A 23926-nucleotide genomic window follows, 5' to 3' on the forward strand; every position below is an offset into this window, starting at 1 on the left:
GTCTCCATGACAGCTGTGATCCTACCAATGTTGACCTTGGTGCATTGGCATGCCAGCGCTATCATGTCAGCCTGAAGGCAAATGGCCTCCTCCATTGTGCCTTGCAATCTAAGGAGTGCAGCGGACATCCCTTCCTGATGTTCCCAAGCTTGCCTTTGCAGCTCCAGCAATTGAGACATAACTGAGTCCAGAAGCTCGTCAGCTGAATCTGACTCAGCCCATTTCTGGCCTCCCAGTCCTCCAAGTGCTGGAGACCTGGGAAGTCCCTGCCACTGCTTGCTGTGGATGTGCTCACCAGATTGTGATCCTGAGGCTACTCTAAAGGTTGGTCCCACCGAGGTGCGTGTCTCTGTGCTGGCAGAGGGTGTGGGTGAGTGCTGTGATGGGTCTTCAATGAAGTTGTCTTCAGATTCCTCTTCAGAGGTTTCTTCGGGGCTTGATTAGAGGCCCTGGGTTGTGAACTCTGTCAGATGTTTCCCAGAAGTGCCTGTGAAAGTAAGGAGAGATAATTAGTGCATGGCAGGGGACTGCGGAACAGGACATATCATTCATGGCATGGTTTTCTGATGGATGTTGCACTGCTGGATCCTCACTTGGTAGAGCACCGCCAACCTCACCGTCAGCACAGGATTGATCCAGATCGTCACCAGCCGGCTTAATGGCTCTATTTCAAAGTCGGTGAGGACCTTGATTTCAGGCAATCCTCCACTAGTCTGCGACCTCTCCCTCTTGTTGTGGGCAAGCTTGTCTTCCATGAATAGAGATGGAGAGGGTGTAAACAGGAACATCTGCCAGGCCAGATGATAAGTATGCCTGGCAAGTGTGGGTGACGAGTGGTCCCATGGGTGGGATGAGGACAATGAAGGTGCATGGGAGAGAGTGATGTCCCTTGAACTGGCAGTGAGTGAGGTGCCCTGTGGATGTGTGACAGGTGTGTGAGTTGAGAGTCATGAGAAGAGTGACTTACCCTGGCGGAACAGAGGAGATCATTCATCCTTTTTTGATACTGGGTGGCTGTCCTCTTGCAGGGCGTTGGCAGTGACCACCACTGCCACCACTTCCCATGCTGTATTAGTGATTTTGCTGCCCCTCCTGCAGCCAGAGCAGGGGTAGAGGACTTTCAACTGGTGGGGGCGGGAATGGAGGCTGCAGCCTTCTTGCCTTTCAGGGCCATGTCTTCTATGCAGCAATCCTGGGCTGGAAGCACTGAAGGTTGTGTGAGCGGTTGCCCTTTAAATATGGTGGCCGACGTGATGAAGCGGTGAGGTGATGGCGTGGCGGGCGAATGAGAGCCTGCCCACCATCAAAACAACACGTTTCCTGGGAATGTATTATTAGTGAGGCAGGATTGGGACAATATGGCATGAAAAGCCGCCATTGCAGCCAGCGGGTAAAATGTTCTTTTTCCTGCCTGCTGCCACGCTTAGTGCAATTCTGGGACGATGCTGTATGGTTCCTTTGGCAATATTAAGCTTGAATCAGGACTTCTGCAATACATTTATGCAAAGTGCTAACTAGCACATCTTTGTATCTAGCCCATTTAATCATTCAGTCATTTGTTCTAAATAAAATCTGCAAAAAGCAATACAGACAAAAATTGTATGTAGGTACAAACACTCCACCTGATGCAGTTACCGTTTGTGTTCGGTAGTATTCATGCAGAATTTCAATCCCTATCACTACTGCTGAGTTAGGTATGACAGTGAATTGGCTATGTTTAGTGCATTATGTTTAAAACTCAATCATTTGCAAGTTTCATGCTTCGATCAAGGTTTTGTAGTTAAGCATTATGCTTGGATACACTAATAGACACAGTGGAAATGAATGGAAGGTAATCCAATATTATAAATTTGGATCAGGGTGATGCTTATCCATGATTTAAAATTGGTATATACTGGTAAACTTAGTTACTTATTAATCACAACAGAATAAATACATAAAAGTCAAAACAAAGTATTAAAAAGATTGTGCTTATTCAGGGGAATATTCATGAGAATTTTGGAAATGTCATCCTTTTTGAGACCATTTTCATGCCTGCAATTAACATTGATGAAAATGATGTCTAACAGGGGTATAAGTGACAGGCACTCAGATAATTTAGGCCTTCCGTACAATTTGTATGTGTGGATCAGTGAAAAGGTGACAAAGGAAGTGGCCCTCTCACATGGATCAGAAAGAGTAGGATGGAACATTGGCAAAAGCTGGAAGGGGAAAAGGGGAGAAAAAATAGCCTGAGCCACCTGCTATTCCACAGGGCAGAGTTGATGAACAGAGTTACTGTTCACAGGAGATGATAACCACCAACAGAGACAGAGAATCAGATTTCTGGATATTACACAACATTAGGGGGAGGTGATGGTGTAGTGGTATTGTTGCTGGACTAGTAATCCAAAGACCCATTGTGATGCTTCGGGGACCTGGATTCAAATCCCACAGGGTAGTTGGTGGAATTTGAATTCAATAGAAATCATCTGGTTCATTACTGCCCTTTAGGAAAGGAAATCTGTTATCTTTACCTGTGGTTGACCTGAGCAAGGGCACTTAAGGATGGGCAATAAATGCTGGCCAGCCAATGACACCCACATCCAATCAATTTTTTTAAAAAAGTGCCTCTTAGAACAATACTTTTTAAGTGGTCAAGGTCACCACAATCCTGAATTTCTTCACCTTCAGCTCCTTCCAGCGGTCTACAGGTGCATCTGCAGGATTTTAAAACCTGTTGTGCACAAGTGTCACTTTGCAACTGATCAGGCCAGTCAAAATGAGAGAGTTCTCAAATTTGATGCAATGGCTGGATTCCCACAGGTGCAGGGAGTCACAAGTGGATAAAAAGAAGCAATAAAGACATCCTCAGATCAACTAGGAGTATCGAAACGGATTCCGCTCCATCATTTGTTTAGCTGGTATGTAAAGGGAAGATAATCATACATGTCTGTGCATGATATCCAGGAAGTTGCCATGATGCCTTCATTCTCCATCAGTCCAGTCCCCCTTAGCAGAGTCAGCAGTTGGTCCCTCGGAGATAAGGTCTATCCTCTGAGATCTTGACTGATGGCTCTTGTGAGGAGCACTGATGAAGGTGAAAGGTAAAAACGAAGCCACATGAGCACAAAAGTCATCACTGAGCAAACCACTGGGTTGCTGAAGTTGCAATTGGGCAGATCTGGGGGTGGGGTGTCCAGAATGTGGCTCTCGTGAGGACTGCAGCTGCAGAAGGGGGAAGGTGAGGAATTTTCTGTATCTTCAGAGGAGGAGGAAGAGAAGAATCAATAACTGGAAAAGGAGGAAGAGGCTGATATGGGCAGGGTCCCTGCGGTTGTTCACCTGGCTGACAGAGATGCTTGCGATGGACTCACGGTTTGATTCAGCTAATCTGAACGAGTGCAGCCATGTGGCACACCAATGCCCAAGCCACTGTCCTGTGCCCCCTCCAACACTAAGTATTCCCACAATCAATATACCTTACGTCTCATTAACACCCACTGCTCATCTTCTACTCTTTTCATACCATTTTCTTCAAGGCTGATGGCCATTTGGCAGGCGGGAGGTAGCAATAAAAATGAATGGATAATGGAGACTTGGAATAAAGTTTATGGTGCATAACCAATGACAATAAAATTGGCATGTTAAAAGTTACACACCCAAGTGATTGCCCTTGTTCTCTTTATTTTCTAATTACTTTTAACGTGACGCTACCCTTGTGGCTTCAGCAGAGTGAAAGGCAGACTGCTCACATGATCATGGCTGATGTTCTCTGGGTTATGGAGCCTATGACAGAAACATTAAATAATGCTCTACCTGCACCTGCGCAATAGCAGACTTGGCCATCAGGACAGGAGCTCATATATCTGGCTCTGATTGAACTGGAGTTGGGGGGAGGAGTGGGAGCACCTTGAGCAGAATATTCACCTTCCCTCTCAAGGTCCACCCACACTTCTCTGCTAGCCAAGAGCTGGAGAACACTTCACTGGGGCACTAAATGTCCAAGATAAGGCTTTGCTTCATTCTAAACTAGCTGACTAATGTGCAAGCCATTGGTGAGGACTTGCATGCACTTGGTTACCTGGTGATCCATGCAAGTAGCCACTCTTTCCATGGAGGTGGGTATCAGTATAAAAACTTGAGACCTGACATTAGAATGGCATTCATTGTAGAGATGGATTCCTCCAATCTCCCTGCAATTGTGTGCGATGTTTCTGTAAATTCTGACAGAACCGCACATATTTTCTGCTACTTCTCCAAAATTGGCATCTTCGATGATGACTCTGAAGCTCGACATCTACGTTCGGCTAGGCAGAGCTTGGACAGTCCTTTGGCCTCTAAGCAACTCTGCACTTCTGTCCCTGCCTCCCTGCTCACTTGTGATGTGTGGCTCACCATGTGACAACCCAACGACCTAGCCTGGAGTTCCCATTGAGGTGAGTGTATCTGAGCTATTGGAAGGTACACAAGTTGCATGATGGTGCTTTTTAGACTGTGCGATCTCCCCTGAGGACTTCCAGACCTTGTTCTGCACCAGCTACTGTGTGACACTTGAAGGACCGGTGGAAGATGCAAGACATGAATTAGAAGTGCAAAGAGAAAGGGATCAAAGTTATCAATGTGCCTATGATCATATTTCAGTTACTGGTTACATCAAATCAAAATGAGTGATTTTGTGTTCCATGCTTCTCTGTGATATCTAATTCTGTGAACAAGTAGCTGTAAGCCGATTTCTCTTTCTTCAATGGCAAGACACTCCATCGGTCTTCTGGCCTCATTGCCTCCTCTTCCAAAGCGGCCAAGGTGGCAATTACTGGAGGGTCAACCCCCAGTTTACTGCCTCTCCCTGGTGTTGCTCCCTTGCCCTGCGAAGAGAGAAAGAAGCAAGTTATAAGTGTGAGATTGAAATGTTTTGACAGGATGGAAAGACGATATTTATGTAAGGTGATTGTGAGGGATGGGTGAGAGATGGCACTAAGATAAGGATGAGAGTTGGTATAATGGCTAGTCAGATGGGGACGTAAGAAGGTGCCTACAGAGAGAAGAATGGGTTGAGCAGTAAGATGTGTTGACCTGCGCAGTGCTATGCAGGAGAAGGCTGAAGATGTCAAAATGACAGGGATGACACTTGAATGTGATATGCCATTCATCCTTTCTGTCCTGATGAGGTAACTGAACCTCTTGTAGCACTTTATCCATGAGCGAGAGAGCACAATCCTGTTGCTCACCTCCTCAGTACCTTTTAGCTACATTTGTTTAGTTTCACATGATGGCCTCTTCCTTTCATTTGTGGGAAGGGTTCCTTATAGTCTGCAGCATTACCTCCAGGGATGCCTCTGATAACTAGGGAGGGGCTGGTCGCAGCCTTCCTTTGTTGAGACTCCAGCCGTAGAGTCACTGTGTCCTGACAGCTGCAGCATGAATCAACTCTGTCCCTGCATAATCCCTTTAAATAGTAAGCTTTGGACAGTCAGGTGCAGGTCGTCATCATGCCCACCCCAGAGTGAGATGCTAATATTGTGGCTGAGTTAAAAAGCTACAGCAAAGCTTGTTCCATAATCTTTTGGGTTCCTGCTTCGCTGCTAGCTTCTCCCACGATGAACAGTCAAACAGTTAAAATTCTGTCCAAAAGAATCTGAACTCAAAATTTAGGTGTGTCAATCTCAGCAAAACCAAAGCAGAACTTTAGTCCTGTGGAGTGTAAATTGGGTATCAAGGCCTGAGTTGAGTCCAAAAAGAAAATCATATCATTAGTGAAAACGGCAATTTAAAACCTCTACCTACCAAAATTAAAAAAGTACAAGAAGCTATATATTTAACTTCTAATGTTATTGCAGTTGAATTTCTCATCAATAAATCCGTACTGGACTAGAAATGGCTATAGGAATATTAGCAGATAAATACTCAAAAGCATCAGAATAAGATATTTTGGTAATTATTTGACTAATTAAATTAATGTGTTTAATTGATTTCTTATGTCAGAAAAATTAGACAAAATAACTTATAATGAAAGAATACTTTGAATAAACACTATTCTGGCTGTAAATGTAAGACACATTAGTGTTTAGTTTAACAATTTATGTAAGCTTGCAACAGAAATAAATAGAAGACTTACGTTTGTAGAACTTTAAGTTATCGATTGATTTAGACAGCGGAATTTTCCCAAATTTGCACGAAGTGCAGTAGAGGGCACGCAAAATGGCGTCCTACCTGCCAATGGTGATGGCGGGTTTTCACGCCGTATCATCCCAAACCCACCTCATTATTTATGCACTCCTGCGAAACATGCTATTTTCATAGCAAATGGGGTTTCATTTGCCCTCTCGCCATTACCCCGCAGTTGTATCATGCCAGCCACCATATTTAAAAGGCGGCCTCCAGCACACCTCTCATCGCTACTGGCTCATCACCGCTGCCTGGGAGACATGGCCAGCAAAGGAAAAAAGACTGTCCGTCCCCCCCCCCCCGGTTTAATGATGGGACCCTCGAGCGACTGCTGGATGATATGCAGGCCCGCCGGGATGTCCTGTACCCCCACCAGCTCTGGCCGCAGGATGGGCAGCAACATGACCAATCCAGCTTGGGATGTGGTGGTAGTGGTGATCAGCGCCAATGCCCTTCAGAAGAGGAGAGCCACCCAGTGCTGCAAGGGGATGAATGAACTTGGTTCCGCCAGGCTAAGTCACTCTTTTCATCACTTTCAACTCACAAACCCAGCATAAATCCACAGGGCCCTCAGTCACTGCTAGTTCAAGGGACATCACCATTCACTCTTTTTCACACACCTTCAATGTCCTCAGCCCGTCCATGGTACCACTCACCACCCACACAGGCCAAGCACATTGATCATCTGATCCAGCAGGTGTCCTGCTTACACTTTCTCCAACTCTTTCCATGCAGGACAAGCTGGCACACAACAAGAGAGAGAGGTCACAGACCGGTGGTGAAATGCCCGAAATCAAGATCCTCATGGACTTTGAAAACAGAGCCATCCAGCTGGCCGGCGAGGATCTGGACCAGTCCTATGCTGACAGTAAGGTCAATGCTGCTCTACCAAGTGAGGATCCAGCTGCCCTTGGCCAGACAGGAGTCAGACATTTTCAGAGGTTATGTGAAGATTTATGGAGTGTTCTCACTGCATACTGTCATCACCCTCCTGCAATTAAGTGACTATTAGGGCCTCCACTGCATCTCTACGACAAGAGCATTCACACAGAGGGTATTCGCGCTGCCATAAGCCAGACTGGAGTCAAACGTTCACAAATGCGCTGTTAAGGTCTATGGGGTTCACCTCACTGGTCATCATCCTCCACAACTCTAGCAGCTATGAGGGCCTCCCAAGCACTCCTGCCTCGTCTAGCCAGTGCAAAGGCCTCACCTCGTCATTGTCACCTCTGAGGACCTCTGCACCCACATCCCCATTGGCGTCCTCCTCATCGAAGGAGCCATGCAGCTCCTCCATCTCCAACTCAGCCAGCTTGTCTCCCCATTGGAGCACCAGGTTGTAAAGGGCACAGCGGACGACGACGATGCGTGACACCCTCTGCGGACTGTATTGTAGGGCTCCAACCACCAGACCAATCCAGGCATCGGAGCGGCATCTTCAGCCTCCCAATGGTCTGCTCCACCAAGTTGTGCGCTGCTGCATGTACCTCATTATAGCGTCGCTCTGCTGCAGTCTGAGGCCGCCGCACGGGTGTCGTCAGCCACGGCCTGTGCAGGTAGCCCTTGTCCCTGAGGAGCCAAACCTGCAGCTTCTGTGAACCCTGGAAGACTCCAGGGATCTGTGACAGACTGAGGATGTAGGTGTCATGCACAGTCCTTGGAAACAGTTTGGCACACCTGCAAGATGTGTTTCTGGTAGTCACCTACTAGCTGAACATTCAGTGAGTAGAATCCCTTGCGGTTGATCTCGTCCACCGTGTGCAGCAACTGAGACCTGAGTGCCACGTGGGTGCAGTCAATCGCACCCTGCATCTGTGGGAATCCCGAGATCCGGGCAAATCCAATGGTCCTTGCGTCCTGGCTGTGCTGGTCCCGGGTGAACTGCACAAAGTTGTGTGCCCTCGAGAAGATGGCATCTGTGACCTAATGAATTCATTTGTGGGTGGTGGCTTGTGATATCCCACAGAGGTCACCTGTGGAGCCCTGACAGGTGCCACTAGCATAGAAACTTTCACAGCCACTGGCACTGGATCCCCTCCATGTCCCCTTGGCGCCAAGTCCTGCAGTATGTGGCAGATATGAGCCACCAAATCACTAGACATGTGCAGTCATAGGCGACACTGGTTCTCAGTCATCTGCAGGAATGACTTGCGACGTCTATAGACCCTGGTTGTCGCTAGGTGCCGACCAGCCACGGCTCACTGTCACTCCTGGGCAGCATGTGCAGGAGCCCCAGCTGCTCCTTCTTGATGAGGTTGCTGCCCTGCATTTGCGTGGCCAGTCGCCTCAGTTGCTCTCTCCTCCGTCTTCTTCGCTCTCTGTAGGCCATTAGGCATACATCTAGGTCGCCAGGCTCCATGCTACTAGTGTGGTCCTCCTGTGGCTTGAAAGAGAGAGAGACTTGGTTAATATGGATGTACTTAGTGCCTTTCCTGGCCCTGTGCAACGGCCCCTTAATGCTTCCTGAAGAGTGCTGGCCACACCTCGGATGGCGACAGATGAGTGTGCTGCATGGTTGCCCTGTCAGCCTGTGACATGGGGGAGACAGCTCCTAACTGGGTTGCTGAGATTACAATGAGTTGTGAGCACCTCCAGCAGTGGTGCTTCATGGCCAGCGTTGTCGAGGAAATTGTACAGTGTGCAATGCAACTACTCCGCGGTCCAATAAAGTCATCGTGGACTCGCAGTCTGTGCCAGAGTTGGGAGGGAGGGTTGGGGGCGGGGGGCGGATGGGTCTGGGGGGTTGGGTAAGGTCTGGAGAGCTTGGTCACATTTTGGAGCCTCTGCGTTGCTTGCATGGGCAGTCAGGCGAGGAGCCCGATCCCAATATCATTGTGGCTGTGCCTGAACTGTCTCAGTTGCAGAGGAATGGTCAGTTTATACAGGTGTCCCTACTGCGTGGCCACTTCCATCGTTTTACCACGATTTTTTTGTGCACAGGATCCAACGCCAGGGCAGCAGTTGCCCACCCACCCCTATCTCCTTCCCCCCAAAACAGCAACAGTCGCCTCTGAAGCTGAGCAGCAGTTGCCCCCAGACACCACACCCCTGAAAGCAGTCACCTCTGAGGCAGGGCAGCACTTCACCCAGGCCCCCCCGGCGCCTTGAAGCCTGCATAGCAACAGCTCACAATGCTGTTCACTCACCTTGGTTCCCCCAAAGTGCAGATCGCTAAGTGCATGTTGCCCGTGTGTTGTGAAACACATTGACGTGCTTTCCCGCCGACGTCCACGGATGATCCGGCGGGGGTCCAAGAGCCCAGTGGGATGGCCTTTTAATGATATTCTGATGTATTACAATGAGCTCCCAGATGGCGGGAAACACGGCCCTCCGTTAGCAGGCTGAGCAGAAGATTGCGACCTGCCTTCCCGCCATTGTGAAACCGATCACGCCATTTTGTTCGCGCACACCATCTATCACGCCCGCTGCCAGTGGGCATGGAAAATTCTGACCAGAGAGCTTATTCTTTCAAAGTAATTAAATTAGTTTAGATCTTCATTTAAAGTAAATCATTTAATGCCTGCATGAAACTAAAAGATGTCATATAAGGTAGTAAGTATTTGTCCAATAATATCACCAACAATAATTTCTTGACTGCTGACTGTTGTTTCATTGATCGGGACACTGCATAATAGTAAAGATATAAGGAAAAATACTTACTGTTACTTTCTTTCCCTGGTAAGACTCAGTGATTTTAACGTTGTTACCAGTAATGTCTTGACTTTTCACAGATAAATGTGGCCTGGTTTCATGTAGTTGTCCATTACACATATCAAAAGCAATAATATCCCCTCCTTCTTTAGCAACAAATCCACAGTTGCAAGAAGCTGGATAATGAGGACTCCCACAGTCCCATTGACGGACATGTACTTCAAAGTCTCGAGCAATGCTCTTATACAGCATAAAGGTCCCAGTTTTGTAATTATCGTAACGCCTAGGGTTGCAAACAAAATATGTTGGAATGACTGAAAATGGCTGTAATAGTAATAGACATTTTGAAAATTTTCTAAATAATTTGAGATTGAACAAATGCATTACTGGGAAATTGTTGTAGTTCTAGTAATATTTCCAATAGTATGTGTTCAATATAAGAAATACAATTGCATATATTTTGTGTAATGTATAATATGCTGTAATAAATTAATTTAATCAACATTACAGTTTACAATGCACATTGTTAAGTCTGTGTAAATTTGGTTTCATGGTCAGAGATGTTGTGATCTATTAAGTAAAATGCTTAATTCAAAGTGCAGCACAGCAACATAAGAAAAATTACAAAAAATGCTGAAGTAAAGTTAATGGTTTGTAATTAAATATTTCTATGACATCAAGAAAACTCCCCTGCTCTTCTTCTGTCATGGATCTATTATTCCTGCCTGAAAAGTCAGAGGAGTTTAATTTCACATCCAAAAGTTGGTACTTCCAACAGCACAACATCAGTGTTCCATTATTGTTACAATTATTTATCAATTTATTTTAGTTGAGGAGATAAACATTTTCAGTGGTTCTGTAACCAACATAAAATCTACTATAATATTCAAACTAACTTTACAAATGAATTAAAATAATTCGTAAGTGGAACTTCAAGATTAGGAATAAACACCTGAAGAGAGGTAAATGCCACCTTTTAAGAGTAGCCTGTATACTTAAAGTGATTCACACTAACATCAAATAGAATTAAAATATTCTGGTAGTTAAGCTTAAGGTTTTTCTCTGCATAACATTGACGCCTTATGACACTGCCCGTTTTACCCACACTAAAGCATCACTAAATCCTACAGTACTATTTTTGTCCTGTGTTCTTTGTTAGCTTCTTAGGTTGTTTATTGGGGGCTGGCAGAGATCAGGAAAGAGCATCTTTCTTTCAGGAAAGAAGGGGGAAAAAATCAAGGAGAAGTAGATCTACAACCCACTATTATCTCTGGAGCTGTGTTAGGTGCAGGAATAGGAGTCATCGATGAGAAACCCAAAAGTATGAGTTTCCACAACCTCCTGCAGTTTTTTTCCCCTCCAGATGTCCCGTGCAACCACCAACCTGATTGACAGATTAAATCCATGTAAGACAGAAAAGCCTGCAGAAGGATGTAGTGGAGCAGCAGTTTTAGAAAGACAGCTGTGGGGCTCTAGCTGGGTCACAAAAACACAAGAAATAGGAGCTGGAATAGACCATATGACCCATCCAGCCTGCTCCGCCATTCAATACAATCATGGCAGATTTTGGGCTTCAACTCCATTTTCCCGCCCACTCCCCATATCCCTTAATTCCCTGAGAGACCACAAATCTGTCTATTCCCCCCTTAAATGTATTCAATGATGGAGCAGACAAAACACTCTGGGGTACAGAATTCCAAATATTCACAATCGTGAAGTAATTTCTCTTCATCTCAGTCCTAAATGATTGGCCTCTTATCCTGAGATTGTGCCCTGTGTTTTAGATTCCCCAATCGGCAGAAATAATCTCTCAGCATCTATCCTATCAAGCCCCTTCAGAATTTTGTAGGTTTCAATGAGATCACCTCTCATTCTTCTAAACTCGAGACTATAAGCCCAATTTATTTAGCTCCCTCTCACCCCAGGGATCATTTTAGTGAACCTTCGTTGTACCACCTCCAGTGCAAGTATATCCTTTTTTAAATGTGGAGATCAAAACTGCACACAATATTCCAGATGCTGTCTCACCAAAAACCTGTCCAATTGCAGCAAGACTTCTTTATTCTTGTACTCCAATCCGTTTGCAGTAGAAGCCAAATGTCATTTGCCTTCCTAATTGCTTGCTGCACCTACATGCTAACTTTCTGCATTCCTTATACAAGCACACTCAAGTTTCTCTGAACATCGGGGACCAGGGGAAGAATTTTCCTGTTGGTGAGTGGGGGTGGGGCCCGCTCGTCAACGAGTAAAATGACGCGCAGTGATGTCGGGCATGCGTTCCGATGTCATCGCGTGTCATTCAGACCCTCAGTTCGGCAGGCATGCAGCCGACTCGGCTGCGGACCTGCCGAACTGTCAAAGGCCTATTATGGCCATTTAAAACCTAATTAATTCAATTCAATAAGCTGCCCGTCCAAACTTAAGGTTGGCAGGCAGGGGAAGAGCCCAGGCGGCCTTCGCGTTTTTCACAAATCTCCATGAGGCACCTCCATGCCTCGGGGAGATCTCTGCGCTCTTTCGCGCACATGCGCAAGGAGCCTCTCAGGGAATCCCCTGAAGCACACAACCACCGTAAAAGGTTTCAAGTGACCTATCTCCTGAGAGTGGTTTGGTTGCCTACGCCTCATCTCATTTCCATTAAAGCTGGAAATGGGAATGTTCAAGGCTGGTTGTGCTCCTGTTTCAGATTTTTTTAACTTTTCAATCTCCCACTTGAACCAAATCCACCTGTTTTGGGGGGGCAAGGGGGTTAAATTACCCCTTACGTCACTAATGTGCACCCTGTTATAACTTCCTATCAAGTAGCATTTGCAGAAAACCACCAGGTACCCACCCATTCTCTCAGATATGTTGAAGGATGTGCCATCAAGTAACTGGAAGATTGCGTAAAACAAATTGAGAATGGGCAACAGAGCAAATTAAACTACAAAGATAATTGAAAGTTACCTGCCATCAAATGTGATCAGGTGTGGATCTGTAAATGAGTAACAATAGGCAGTGGGGACATCTTTCACTATTATCTAAATTTTAAGGAAAAAAAATCATTAAAGTAACCAACTGCAGCATTTGGTAGAAAGGAGGAACTTCCAAGAGTTCAATCTTGCACACCCAGTGGGGAAGCAGTATTAAGAGGGAGCATGGGTCAAAGACAAGGCTACATAAAATATTACAGCTTGAATTCTCCAACTCATACTCTCTGTGATTGCAGCTCCACATTGGATGCATTAGATTGTTGGATCTTAAAAATGTAAGGATAAGAACTTTGTAAAATAAATCATGAAAACCTGGAGTTTCCACTCGGTTGCACTAATATTTCAGGCACAGTTTGTTCAAAAATCGGCCAAACCAGCACAAAAGATCAAGAAATTTCCAGCACAAGTTGAGTTTCCATGATTTTTTTGTCTTAGTTTAATGGAGTAACATTGTTTGAAGCTGCCCCATAGGTTGCGTTAATCACCATGGTGAGTTTCCTCTAATTGTACCTGCTTCAGGACCTTCAAAGAGGCTGTTAAGGTTAAGCTGCTTTTTATTAAATTCAAGGTCATTAACATTTTCATAGCATTTAATTTTTAAAAAATCAAGAACGTGATGATCATATAAATGTAACAAGTAAATCATTCTCTGATAGTTTTTAAAGTTATTCCAAATCAAATTGTTCACAGGTAATGGACAAGACATGCTGATTAAAAATATTTATTTTTTGTGATAAACCCATTTTCAGTTTTTTTATAAGTGGCACCAGGTTACCACTTTTAAAAAATCAAGTAAAATTTTTAATTTAATGTTTTAAAAATGACTTTAAAATGCTGCCCAATTGCATTGGCTCATAGCAAATTTTACATTTGCTGATATGCAAATGCTTTTGCACAGAAACAAGCAAAAAAAACCTGAAAGCCAATACATTGGTGGATGGTCACCATTGTACCGAAAGTGGAAACTCTTGGTCAATTGCTATAAATAGTATTTATATTATACTACTATGCACCATTATATACTATTAATACTTTATATTTCTACAAGTATTTAGAAAGCATAAACAGAATCAAAAGGAATTGCATGTATAACAATTATGTTGTCTTGAGACATACAAGGAGCATGTATATACACCAGGTGAAGCCCTGTAGCTTTGAATCCAACTTTACTGTCATCTTGTGATGAAAGATTATCGACCTGAAATGGATTTTCTGGGAAGTCCAAGGTCCCATTGTTGAGACAAGAAACAAATGCTGCTGCCTCTCGCAAGGCGATCCACTGGCAGTAAACATATCGTGTGCTGGGTGGCCAATCAACTGTTGGCAGGTTGAAAGGGGATGGGTCAGCCAAAATTTTCTGCATTTCTATTTTTACAAATAAAGCAAATAAACTCACACTTCCCCATAAAATACTCCATCAATCACTTTGTTGCCTACTCACTTAACCTGTCCACATCTCTTTGCAGCCTCTTTATATCCTCCTCACAGCTTGCATTCCCACCTAGTTTTGTATTGTTAGCAAACTTAGATTCATGACGCTCTATCTCTTCAGCTAAGCCATTAATTTGATTGTAAATAGCTCAGACTCCAGCACTGATCCTTGTGGCATTCCAATAGTTATAGCCTGCCAATTTGAAAATGCCCCTTTTATCCCTACTCTTTGCTTCCTGTCCATTAACCAATCCTCCGTCTGTGTTAATATATTACCCCCAACTCCATCTTGCAATAACCCTTTGTGTGGCATCTTCTTGAATGCCTTTTGGAAATCCAAGTACACTATACTTATGGATTCCCCTTTATCTACCCTACTAGTTACATCCTCAAAAAACTTGAATAAATTTGTCAAACATAATTTTCATTTTGTAAAACCATTTGATTTTTTCTGATTCTACTATAACTTTCGAAATGCATTGTTAAGGCTTCCTTAATAATAGATTCCAACACTTTCCTGACAACTGATAACAGGTTAACTGGCCCATAGTTCCCTATTTTCTCTCTCCCTCCTTTCTTGAATAGCGGTGTTACATTGGTGATATTGCCCAAACTGCTGGCGTCAGGCTTAAAGGGCTGCCAACAATCTCTGAATATAGCTGCTGCTCTTTGGACCTGCTGAACTGTTTGGAAATATTGAACTCTGTGCAGCCCTGTCAGTGAGAGATCCTGGATGGCCCCACGGTTCACTGAAGGTTCTCCTCTGGTTTCATTTGTCAAGGTTAGAGGAACTCTTCATCAGTGATAGGAAAAGGATTCTGTTCTGCCTGACCAAGCAAACTTGAATGGAGATCATAGAGGAGGTCAGCATCTGTGGGGTCATCTAGAGAACCTGGCTGCAGTGCCACTAGCTCATGAATGACCTTATTCGTTCTGTCAAGGTGAGTAGCCATACCACTTCTCTTAAGGGCTTAAAAATGGCAAAGGGTGCAGGTGAGGTTGATGGAGAGGAGAGGGAATGGTCACTCAGCGGTAGTAATGGGGTCAGTCTGCTGTAGATCCTGTAAGAGGAATGGCTGCATCTCAATCAACGGGTGCTTGTCTGTCAGTGGTGACTGTAGCAAGGTCACTACAGAGTAGTCACATGCAGAAGGCATTCAAGTGCTCTGCTTAGGCCCTGTGCCAAAGGAAGGACCCAAACCAGCAGTGGAGAGTGGGGGTGGGTTGGTGGTGGAGGATGAACGTACGGAAATCTTGCTACAACTGCCCAGAGGATTGACAAGTCCACACCTAGAGTACTGCACACAGTTTTAGTCTTCTTATTTAAGGAGTAATATACTTCATTGGAGGCACTTCAGAGAAGGTTCACTAGGTTGGCTCCTGGGATGAAGGAAATGCCTAATGAGGAAGGATTGAGCAGGTTGGGTTTATAACTCATTCGAGTTTAAAAAGGATGAGAGGTGATCTTATTGAAACAAAAGATTCTGAGGTGGCTTGACAGAGTAGTTGCCAGGAGGATGTCTCCCCTTGGGCGAGAATCTAGAACTAGGGGGCGCACTTTAAAAATAAAGGGTCTCCCATTTTATGACAGTGACGAAGAAGAATTTCTTCTCTTAGAAGGTCATTAATCTTTGGAATTCTCTACCCCAGAGAGCAGTGTAGGGTGAATCACTGAATCATTCAAGGCCGAGTTAGACAGGCATTTGATCAAAAGGGAGTTGAGGGTTATGATGGGCAGGCAGCAAAGCAGAGTTAAGACCATAATCGTTTCAGCCACGATCTTACTGAATGGCAGAGCAGGTTCAAGGGGTCAAATAGCCTATTTCTTCTCCTATTTCTTATGCTTATAACAAGGTGTAATTGGATCCAGGGCTATGAGTTTTTAAAGAAAGGAAACGGCAAAACGCAGCAGGAAGGTGGTCCTTTATTGTATTGGAAGGATGAGGTAGTAAGGGCCTTCTGAAATGTGTTTACACAAGCACATCCTGAGCCTCCCTAGCCCCCATCTCACTGTGCCTTTCCTGTATCCTCTGGGGTCTTTCATGATGTATCGGCAGGTCATCAGCTTTCTCCACATCCTTCTCATTTGAAAAGGCTTTGCACTCCACTCTATCATCATTGTTCAATGCCTCCCCCTTCTGCAGCACCAGGTTTTGCAGAGCACACCACAATCCACAAAATCCTTGCTGGTGACTATTGAAGGGCTCCGTCTATTTGATTTAGGCACTTGAATTACATCTTCAAGAGACTTGATGGTAGCTTGTGTCACCCCGTGACAGGTGTTGTATTTCACTTCTGCATCTGCCATTCAATTTCTCACAGGAGTAAGCAGCCACATCTCTAATGGGTAGCCCTTGTTGCCAAGAATCCAACCTTGAAGACACAGAGATGGAAAGCTCAGGCACCTAGGAGTGCCTGAGTAATGGTTACATCTGAGGTATAAAGTACACACCTTCAGGATCTGTTGGCAGTGGCTGCAAGCCAGCTGTACACTAGTAGAATAGAAGCCCATTCTGTTGATGAAGGCCACTTTCTAGCCTGTTAGAGCTTTGATGGCTACATGCAGTCTACCACACCTTGCACTTGGGGAAATCCAGTGATGGCCCTGAAGCCTATAGCTCTTTCAGACTGACTGACTGGATCAGGATGTTTCTCTTATTCTTTCACAAGATGTGGGCATTGCTGGCAAGGCCAGCATTTGTTGCCCATGCCTAATTTTCCTGAGAAGGTGTGGTGAGATGACTCTTGAACCACTGTAGTCCATCTGGTGCAGATACATCCACATTGCTATTAGGAAGGGAGTTTCAGGATTTTGTTCTTGTGATCCTGAAGGAATGTTGATATAGTTCCAAATTAGGATTGAGTGTGGCTTGGAAGTTCACTTGCAAGTGGTGGTATTCCCATGTATCTGCTCCCTTTGTCCTTTTCGGTGGTAGATGTTATCTGGCCCTCCTGAAGAGACTATCAGTGACCACTTTGATGCAATATTGTGCAGCAGGCTGTAAGGGTGCTCAAGATGCTAGGATTCAATGAGTAGAAATATCTCAGAGGGTTGTGGGGCTGGAAGAGATTACGGAGAAAGGGAGGCCACGCAGGTATGTGAAAACAAGAATGAGAATTTTAAAATCAGGCCTTCGAGCTAGATTTGGTTCTGAGTAAAGCAATGAATACAGGGGTTATAGGTAAACAGTAGTTAGTGCAATTTAGGACATGGACAGCAGAGTTTTGGATGACCTCACATTTTTGGGGAATAGAACATGCCAGCCAAGAATGCATTAGAACCATCAAGTTTTGAGATAACAATGGTTTTGGCCTTCCTGACATTTAATTGGAGTAAATTTCTGTTCGCCCAGGTCTGACAAGAGCTAGATGTTGTCAGCATTCATGTGGAAACTGAAGTTGTGTTTTCGGATGATGTCGCTGAGGGCCAGCATACACATGAGAAAAAGGAGAGGGCCAAGAATTCCTAGGGTCACCATGGTAACAATGCAGGAGCAGGAAGAAAAGCCATTGCAGGTGATTCTTGGGCAACTATTATATAGATAAGAGGTGAGTGCCCTCTCATCTAGTTGGATGACAGAGCAGTGTTGGAGAAGGATGGCCTGGTCAGTCATGTCAAAGGCTGCGGACAGGCAAGACTGGAGAGGGGGGATAGTTTAGTTCCATCACAGTGATATTTCAGCCAAGATTCAAATTCAATGGTCCATCAGTAGGTTTCTTGGACTTCCTGTAACTCACCATTAAAACAAACAACAACTTATAAATAACACCTGAAGTGGTAAAATTACCCAAAGTGCTTCACAGGAGCATTATCAGACAAAATTTGACATGAAGCCACAAAAGGAGATATTAGTATAGATGAGGTCAAAGAAGTTGGTTTTAAGTAGCATCATAAAGGAGGAGAGGCAGAAAGGCAAGAACACAATGGCAATACATGGCACTCATTTAAAGTCAAATGAATACATCATTTATTACTCAGTGCTTCCAACTTCTTTCTGATCTACCATTGGGAAATGTTTTGTTCACAGTAATTGTGGTGAGCCTTTAGTTTCTGCATTTTAAAGGTTTTGAGAATCTGATCAAGATTAATCTTAATTTAGACTTTGCATGAGAAGTTAGATCACTTCCAGCAGCAAATGGTTAGGAACTGGAATGCACTGCCTGAGAGGTCTATCGTGTTTTCCACAGAGAATTGCACAGTATTCTAAAGAAAAAAAAATTGCAGGGATACAGAAAAAAAGCAGGGAGTGGGACTAGCTGCGTAACTCCAACAGTGAGTCTTCACTTGATGGCAACTCTGGAAGTAAAATTACCTTGAGTTGCCTGCATTAAAATATCACAGGCACAGCCTCTGAAATTACTTCTGGATTTGCCACATGATATCAGGGCCAATGTGGAGAAAATAAAATAAAATGCTTAAAATCTGGAATAAATAAAAACAGAAAATGCTGACAACATTTGTGTGGGATTCTTATTTCCCCGGAATCAACTATGGCAAAATTTGCAAGTGATTATGCTGGTTACTCTTTCTTCAATGTGGATTTGAACATACATCTATTGTAGAGTCCACACACTATCAGTGCCAACTCATATATCTAAGATCTAAGACTAAATTCCCCACAAAAAACACTGCATGCTTTATAAAAATAATAGATACATACAGATAATTTCAAGGCTGTAATCTCATTTCAGTGTCAGGTAATCATGACAAACTGCTTGAGCTATAATTTTCTAGTTTATGAAGTCAGCTGAATTTTTCACTAAAATTACTACCTTACAATCACTACTGGATATTCATTATTTTCACTGTATGTATAGAGCACAATTTAGTTTCCAGTGATCTCAGTTAAAAAAGGTATTAATACAGTGGCATTGATTTGAAGCCATACAATCTTGTATGTCAATATCTTATATTAAATGTCCACGCACTAAATGCAGCCTCGGCTGTTTTCATTGTGCCTACTTGACTCTGACTTTTCTTTCTCTTTAAAGTGAAATGTTGCGTAAAAGTTACTTCAAAAAGCGGTGATTTGAATTTGCACTGTGCAATATTAACAGAGAGCATATCAGGCCTTTTCATATCAAACTCCCTTATTCACTATTGTAATAAATTTGTTTTCCTGCCAGAATAAATTAGTTAACATCTATGTTACAATTTAATTTGGGATGTTTAAAACATTAATTATAAATATCACATGGGGTAGAATCGTCCCAGATTTGCACTAAGTGCGACAGTGGGTGGGAAATAGGGAGTTTTAGCCATTGGCCGCAATGGCAGGTTTTTGTGTTGCAGTGTCTCAGTCCAGCCTCATTAATCATGCATTCCCAGGAAACATGACATTTCCCTGGCGGGCGGCCTCTGCTTTTCCCACCACGCCATAACCTAGCAGCGTTCCTCATGCCGGGGGGGGCTATATTTCAAGTACAGCCACCTGCACAGCTTTCAGTGCTTCCAGACTAGGACTGCTGCACAGAAGACATGACCCCGAAAGGCAAGAAGACAGCAGCCCTCCAATTCAGTGATGCGACCCTGGAATGCTTTTCGGACTCTGCGGAGGCCCGCTGTGATGTCCTTTACCCCCGCTGTGGCTGCAGGAGGGGCAGTAACATCACCAGTCCTTAGGAGGCGGTGACAGTGGTGGTCAGTACCAATGCTGCCTACAAGAGCAGGATCGGCCATCCAGCGCAGGAAGAGGATGAATGATCTCAACCATGCCACCAGGGTATGTCAACCATCTTATCACTCTCAACTGACACACACATACCCATCACACTTCACTGGCATCTCACTCACTGTTAGCTCAAGGGACATCACCATTCACTCTCTCACACACACTCTCACATCTTCATCTGGCTTCATCTCTGGAGAAAGCCTCCTCGTCCATCCATGGCTCCACTCAGCACGCAAATACACACACCTGGCATCCTTCTAATTTGACCAGGCATGCACCTTGTTCACACTCTCTCCATTTGTCTTTATGCAGAACAAGGTTGTGCACAATAAAAGGGAGAGGTCCCAGACTAGGGGTGAAGTGCTGGACATCAAGGTCCTCAGTCCCTTCGAAGACTTTGCTTTGGAGTTGCCCGGAGAGGATGTGGACTATTCCTGTGGTAACAGTGAGGTTGGCGCCAAGCATCCAAGTGAGGAACATGCACTAGATCAGCCCTGTGGCTACTCAACTGTGAGTCCACTATTCTGTATACTGCAGCAGCCATGCACTAATAATGTCCACTCTCACTTACAGGCACACTTGTCATGTCACACTTAGGCAACTTTGGCCCCGACTCCAGTGTGGCAGCACCTTGAATGAGGACCTGAGGACAGCAACCTCGAAATCCCATCACAGTGCTCACCCAAACCCTCCACCACAGCAGCAACACACACTTTGGAGGGACCTACATGTGCAGAAGGCTCGGGTTCACTATCTGGAGAGCACAGCATACAGTCTGTTCCACAGCAGGCGGAGGCAGGGACATCCGAAGTCGCCGGCATTCGGAGGAATGCTGGAGGCAAGGGATCTGCTGAGTCCAAGTTAGGCGATGAGCCTCTGGGTTCGGTCCTCAATTAGCTTTTGGAGCTGCAGCAACAATCACGGGAACAGTAAGAAGGGGTGACAGCTGCACTCCTCAGATTGCAAAGCATGGAGAAGGGATGTGTCCACCTTCAGTTGAGGTGATCGCGATGTCATGCAAATGCACCAAAGTCAACATTGGCTGGATGGTGGCTGCCATGGAGACCTTGGTCAAAGATATCTGCCCTGCACTGCTGCACGGGCTGAACTCCATTGCTGACATCATAGTTGGCCTCCAACAGTCTCAACACAAGAGGAGTATGGGGCAGCTCAATCTCATTCCAGCTTCCCCTTCTCATCAAACAGTCAGTCAAGGGCTCTCAGGCACTCATAGGGAGGAGGACCAGCAGGTGCACACCCTGGGACCATCTACCCAGGTGACTCCAGGAGTGTCCGGCTCATCCAAATCCCCTCTTCCTGTGATCCAAGCAGACCCAGCACCACAGGTCGAGATGGATGCCATGGCCACACAGCACGACACTGAAAGCAGGCCACAGCTCTAAAGGTCTCGGTCCTCCAGAGGACTCCCATTAAGGTTATCACAGACAGGGCATTACAGTCAGCACACCTTCGCTGTGGATGTTGGGGGAACACCAAGACATAGCAACAGGGTTAGGAAAGCTAAGAAGATGTAGTTGTGCAGCCTGGACATGAGTATTAATCACTTTTACATAATGTTCACTATTTTAAATAAACTCCCAAGAATGTCTTCTTGCCTATGGCTCCTTGTTCTGATGAGCAGTGTTTGTGTCACTCAGATGTGAAACCTTGGTTCCTGCACAAGATAAAGGCAGGTGTCTCAGTCCAGGATCTCTACCCCGTACTTTGTGCAACCTTCCCAGTGCACTGATGGTGTGCCTTCACACTCACTGGACACATCAGTGATGCCTGCACCTCGATGGGGCTTTTCATTGCTGCCAGGATGTCCTGGGCCGGCAGCACAGAGTTCTGTCGTTCTCTCTGTGTTTTCCCAGCACCTTTGAGGTGCAGCTGCCCACCACCACCATCCCCCCACCCAGGCCCCTATCTCATCAGTATCTGTGCCCGGTGACAGTATGATTCTGAAGCGTTCTGCTCACAAAGGATGCCATAGGATCAGGAGAACTTAAAGTATCCCCGCTGCATCTCCATGATATGACTTTGTTTGCAAAGCACAAATGAGGTACCAGTCAGACAGGAGTCAGACGTTCACATAAGCTATGTGAGAATCTATGGAGTGACCCCGCAGAATGTCGTCATCATCCTCCTGGAATCAAGCGACTATTAGGGCCTCCACTGCGTCTCTATGACAGGAGCATTATTGCAGAGGTATGTGTGCCACCATCAGTCGCACAGGAGTCAAATGTTCACAGTTGCAATGTGAGGATCTATGGTTTCTCCTCACTGCATGTCATCATCATCGTCCACAAATCTAGCAGTTATGAGGGCTTCCCAAGCACGCCTGCTTGTCTGGCCAGTGTGATGGCCTCATCTCCTTCATCCTTGCCTTTGAGGACTTCCTCACCCTTATCCCCATCGATGTCCTCCTCCAACTCCTGCATCTCCTCCTCAGCCAGCTCCTCTCCCTGCAGCACCAGGTTGTAAAGGGCACAGGAGGCAACAACAATGCGTGACACCCTCTGTGGACTATATTGCAGGGCTCCCGCCAGACTGATGCAGGCACTGGAACCTCACTTTCAGTATCCTGATAGTTTGCTCCGCCAAGTTGCGAGGTGCAGGATGAGCCTCATTATATCGTTGTCCTGCTGCAGTCTGAGCCAATGCGTGGATGGCATCAGCCACGTCCTCTGCAGGCAGCCCTTGTCCCTGAGCAGCCAACCCTGTAGCCACTCTGGACCCCGCAAGATGTCAGGGATCTGAGACCTACTGAGAGTGTAGAAGTCATGGACACTCACTGGGAACCATGCACAGGCCCATAGGATGCGTTTATGGTAGTCGCACATCAGCTGAACATTCAGTGAGTGGAAGCCCTTGCAGTTGATGTAGTTGACCGTTTGTTGTGACGGAGATCTGAGCACCATGTTACGGTACCCTGCAGCTGTGGGAAACCTGAGATCTGGGCAAATCCCAGTGCTCTTGCTTTTTGGCTTTCCTGATCCCAGGCGAAATGCACAAAGTTGTGTGCCTCACGAAGATGGCATCCGTGGCCTCATAAGAACATAAGAAATAGGAGCAGAAATAGGTCATTTGGCCCCTCAAGCTTGCCCCACCATTCAGTAAGATCATGGCTGATCTACCCCAGGCCTCAACACCTCTTTTGTGCCAGCTGCTCATAGCCCTCAGCTCTCCGATATTTCAAAAATCTATCTACCTCTTCTTTAAATACTCTCAGTGACCTAGCCTCCACAACTCTCTGGGGTAGAGAATTCCAGACATTCACTACCCTCTGAGAGAAGAAATTTCTTCGCAACCTAGTTTTAAATGAGTGTCCCCTTATTCTGTAATTATGTCCCCTAGTTCGAGTTTCCCCCACTAATGCAAACACCTTCTCAACATCTACCCTGTCAAACCCCCTCAAAATCTTGTAGTTTCAATAAGATCACCCCGAATTCTTCTAAATTCTATAATGTTTAGCCGTTCTTGATATGTCAACGCCTTCATCCCAGGAATCAGCCTAGTGAATGTCTTTTGAACTGCCTCCAATGCCAGAATATCCTTTCTTAAATACAGAGACCAAAACTGTACACAGTACTCCAGGTGTGGCCTCACCAACATCTTATACAGTTGTAACAAGACTTCCCTTTTTTAAACTCCAACCCCCTAGCAAGACAGGCCAAAATTCCATTTGCCTTCTTAATTACTTGTTGCACCTGCATGCTAACTTTTTGTGTTTCATGTATAAGAACACCTGGATCCCTCTGTGCTGTACTTTTTTGGAGTATCTCTCCATTTAAATAATAGTCTGCCTTTTGATTCTTCCTACCAAAATGCATGACCTTACACTTTCCGACATTAAACTCCATCTGCCAAGTTTTTGCCCACTCACTCAACCTAAATATATCCCCTTGCAGATTCCTTATGTCTTCATCACAACGTACCCTCCCACCTATTTTTGTATCATCAGCAAATTTGGATACATTACATTCTGCCCCCTCCTCCAAGTCATTAATATAGATAGTAAATAATTGAGGCCATAGGACTGATCCTTGTGGC

At 45.2% G+C, this 23926-nt stretch overlaps 1 protein-coding gene across 1 annotated transcript in view; it reads right to left on the bottom strand.

The window, feature by feature from the left end:
• Window positions 1-23926, bottom strand: part of vwdel (von Willebrand factor D and EGF domains-like) — a 242783-nt gene that overhangs the window by 163611 nt on the left and 55246 nt on the right. Inside the window, exons 9-10 of the mRNA XM_041183982.1 lie at window positions 12745-12818; window positions 9808-10081 (exon numbers count right to left, since the gene is read on the bottom strand). Coding sequence (XP_041039916.1) covers window positions 9808-10081; window positions 12745-12818 — 348 coding nt within the window. The remainder of the gene's footprint in view (window positions 1-9807; window positions 10082-12744; window positions 12819-23926) is intronic.

Source organism: Carcharodon carcharias, chromosome 3, assembly GCF_017639515.1.
Source record: "Carcharodon carcharias isolate sCarCar2 chromosome 3, sCarCar2.pri, whole genome shotgun sequence".
NCBI classification, from domain to species: Eukaryota; Metazoa; Chordata; class Chondrichthyes; order Lamniformes; family Lamnidae; genus Carcharodon; species Carcharodon carcharias.